Here is a 2,375-nt window from a genome sequence, read left to right as displayed (position 1 = left end):
GCCCGGCGGCCCCCGAGTCGTCCCCGCTGCCCTCGTACTTGCCCAGTGCCGCCAGCCCATTCACCTGCAGAGAAAGGAAATGTCAGTGGCACCCATGGGGTATGTCACTCAGGATCCCCCAGTCCCTGAGGGTACAACCTTCAGGCTCCACCAGCTTATGAGGACATAGCACATCCTTCCCATGGGGACAGGACTCTTGTGTCCCCCACATTACTGGGCACAGCCCTTGGTGTTCTCATCATCCCACAGCAATCTGGCCCTTTACACCCCAATTCCCCTATGGGGACATAGCCCTCACTGTCCCCCATGGGGATCATGTTCCTTGGCATCCCTTGTCCAGTGAAGGACAGCCCTCGGTGTCTCCTGTCACCCTGTGGGACACGGTCCTCAGCCATCCCACTTCCAACAGGCACATAGCCCTAAGTGTCCGCACCATCCCAGGAGACACAGCTGTGTGTCTCCACCATCCCATGGTGACACAGCCCACAGTGTTCCCACCATCCCAGAGGACACAGCCCTAGGCACCTTCTCCCAGGAGGGCCACCCCACTCACCTCTGCACGCTTGACGAACTCCTCAGTGGCAGCGGTGGCATTGTCCCTCTGCCCACGCCAGGCGCTGAGCGCCGATGCCTGCAGCGCCCGCCCATAGGAGAAGGTGAGGGCCCATGGCCGCATCAGCGGGCACGTGTTGATAGCGTTGAGGTTGATGGAAGCCTCCTCCTCACTCTGACCCCCAGACAGGAAGGTGACACCTGCAAAGAGCAGGGTTATGGCACACAGGCCACACAGGGCATCCCTCTCTTAGTCCCTGCCATGTCCCAGAGCTGGTACCTGGCACAGCTGGGGGCACAGTGCGGCGCAGAGCGGTGACAGTGGCCATGGCAATCTCCTCGGGGCTGTACTTGGTGGGGCAGGAGTGCCCAGGGGTCACCATGTTGGGCTTCAGCAGGGTGCCCTCCAGGTAGACATGGTGGTCGCTCAGTGCCTTGTAGACAGCTGCCAGCACCTGGGGAGGACAGGCAGCATGGAGTCCCTTGGCAGGACACAGCACAGTACAGTGCCCACCCTGCTGCCAGCCCACCACTCACTCACCTTCTCTGTCACATACTGGCAGCGCTTCAGGTCGTGGTCACCATCAGGCAAGATCTCTGGCTCCACGATGGGCACAATGCCGTTCTGCAAACAGTAGGGAGATGTCATCACTGTGACGTCCATGAAAATCCCCCTGGCACCATGGCAATGTGGGGCAATGCCTGGACCTGGGGGTCAATGCTCAGGCCCAGAGCTCAATGCCCACCCTTGCCAGTGATACTCAGTCCCACGGGGTGATGGGAGGGTCAATTCTTGGCCCCATGGAGCAATGTCCATGTTTGTGAGGTGATGCCCAGTGCCACGCAGCAATGCCTGGTCTCAAGGATTGATTAATGCCTGACCTCAGGGATTGATGCCTGACCCCATGGCTGATGCCCAACCCACGGGGCAATGCCCAATGCCAACACACGTGAGGTGTTACCTAACCCATGGGTTATGTCCAGCCCTGGGGAGATGATCCCCAGGGATCATCATGGCACAGGGGCAACGCTGAGCCTCATGGATCTGTGTCCTCCCCCGTGGGGCAATACTTGCCCACGTAGGTCAAGACACATCCTACATCTCAATACCCACCCGGTGGGGCGATGCCCAGCCCCAGACACATACTTGCTGGCAGATGCTGGCATAGCGTGCCAGGACGTTGGCGTTCTCCATGATGGCAAGTGCGGAGGGGGTGTTCTCGCTGATCTTCAGCACGCAGCGCCACTTGGCAAAGTCAGCCCCATCCTTCTTGTACTGGGCACAGCGTTCCCACAGCCCATCCAGACCTGCCAGACAGTGTGTCAGCCTCACAGCCCCAACACCCACGGCCCCAAACTCACAGCCCCCACTCCCTGCCTGCTCCACCTACCCTGCGTGGTGGTCTCGCCATCCGTCCCAGCCAGCGGCACAACACCCTTGTCCACCTGTGGAGTGAGAGGGAGGTGGCACTGAGCCCCACCAGCACCCTCCACGCACCCTCAGCACCCCACAAACCCACCAGACACACCCCTCACACCTTAATGCCCACGACGATGCCCTTGTCCTTGATCATCTGGACGAAGGGGGTGCCGTCATCAGCCTTCTGGTACATGGTCTCGTGGAAGAAGATGACCCCCCCAATGCATTTCTTCACCCTGCTGTCGGCGCTGAAGAGGATCTGGCGGTACAGCCGGCGGTTCTCCTCCGTGTTCTCCACCCCAATCTGGTTGAGGCGCTTTGCCATGCTCCCTGCGGGCACGCAGCACCCTTATCAGCCTCCAGCGTGGGGAAAAATGGGTGGCGGGGCACACTCCCCCAAACT

At 60.5% G+C, this 2,375-nt stretch overlaps 1 protein-coding gene across 1 annotated transcript; it reads right to left on the bottom strand.

Moving 5' to 3' along the window:
* Positions 1-3: 3 nt before the first annotated feature.
* On the bottom strand, positions 4-2,302 carry ALDOC (aldolase C, fructose-bisphosphate; the record flags this gene model as incomplete). The annotated part of the gene is made up of 7 exons (XM_009077650.1): positions 4-64; positions 554-753; positions 833-1,007; positions 1,094-1,177; positions 1,700-1,860; positions 1,944-1,998; positions 2,091-2,302. Coding segments are annotated over 7 exons (948 nt in total), but the record flags the coding sequence as incomplete, so codon positions are not given.
* Positions 2,303-2,375: the final 73 nt, after the last annotated feature.

Source organism: Acanthisitta chloris, unplaced genomic scaffold (genome assembly GCF_000695815.1).
Source record: "Acanthisitta chloris isolate BGI_N310 unplaced genomic scaffold, ASM69581v1 scaffold32556, whole genome shotgun sequence".
Lineage (NCBI taxonomy): Eukaryota > Metazoa > Chordata > Aves > Passeriformes > Acanthisittidae > Acanthisitta > Acanthisitta chloris.
Note: the sequence above shows the minus strand (reverse complement) of the source record. Positions and strands in the feature narration are given on the sequence as shown.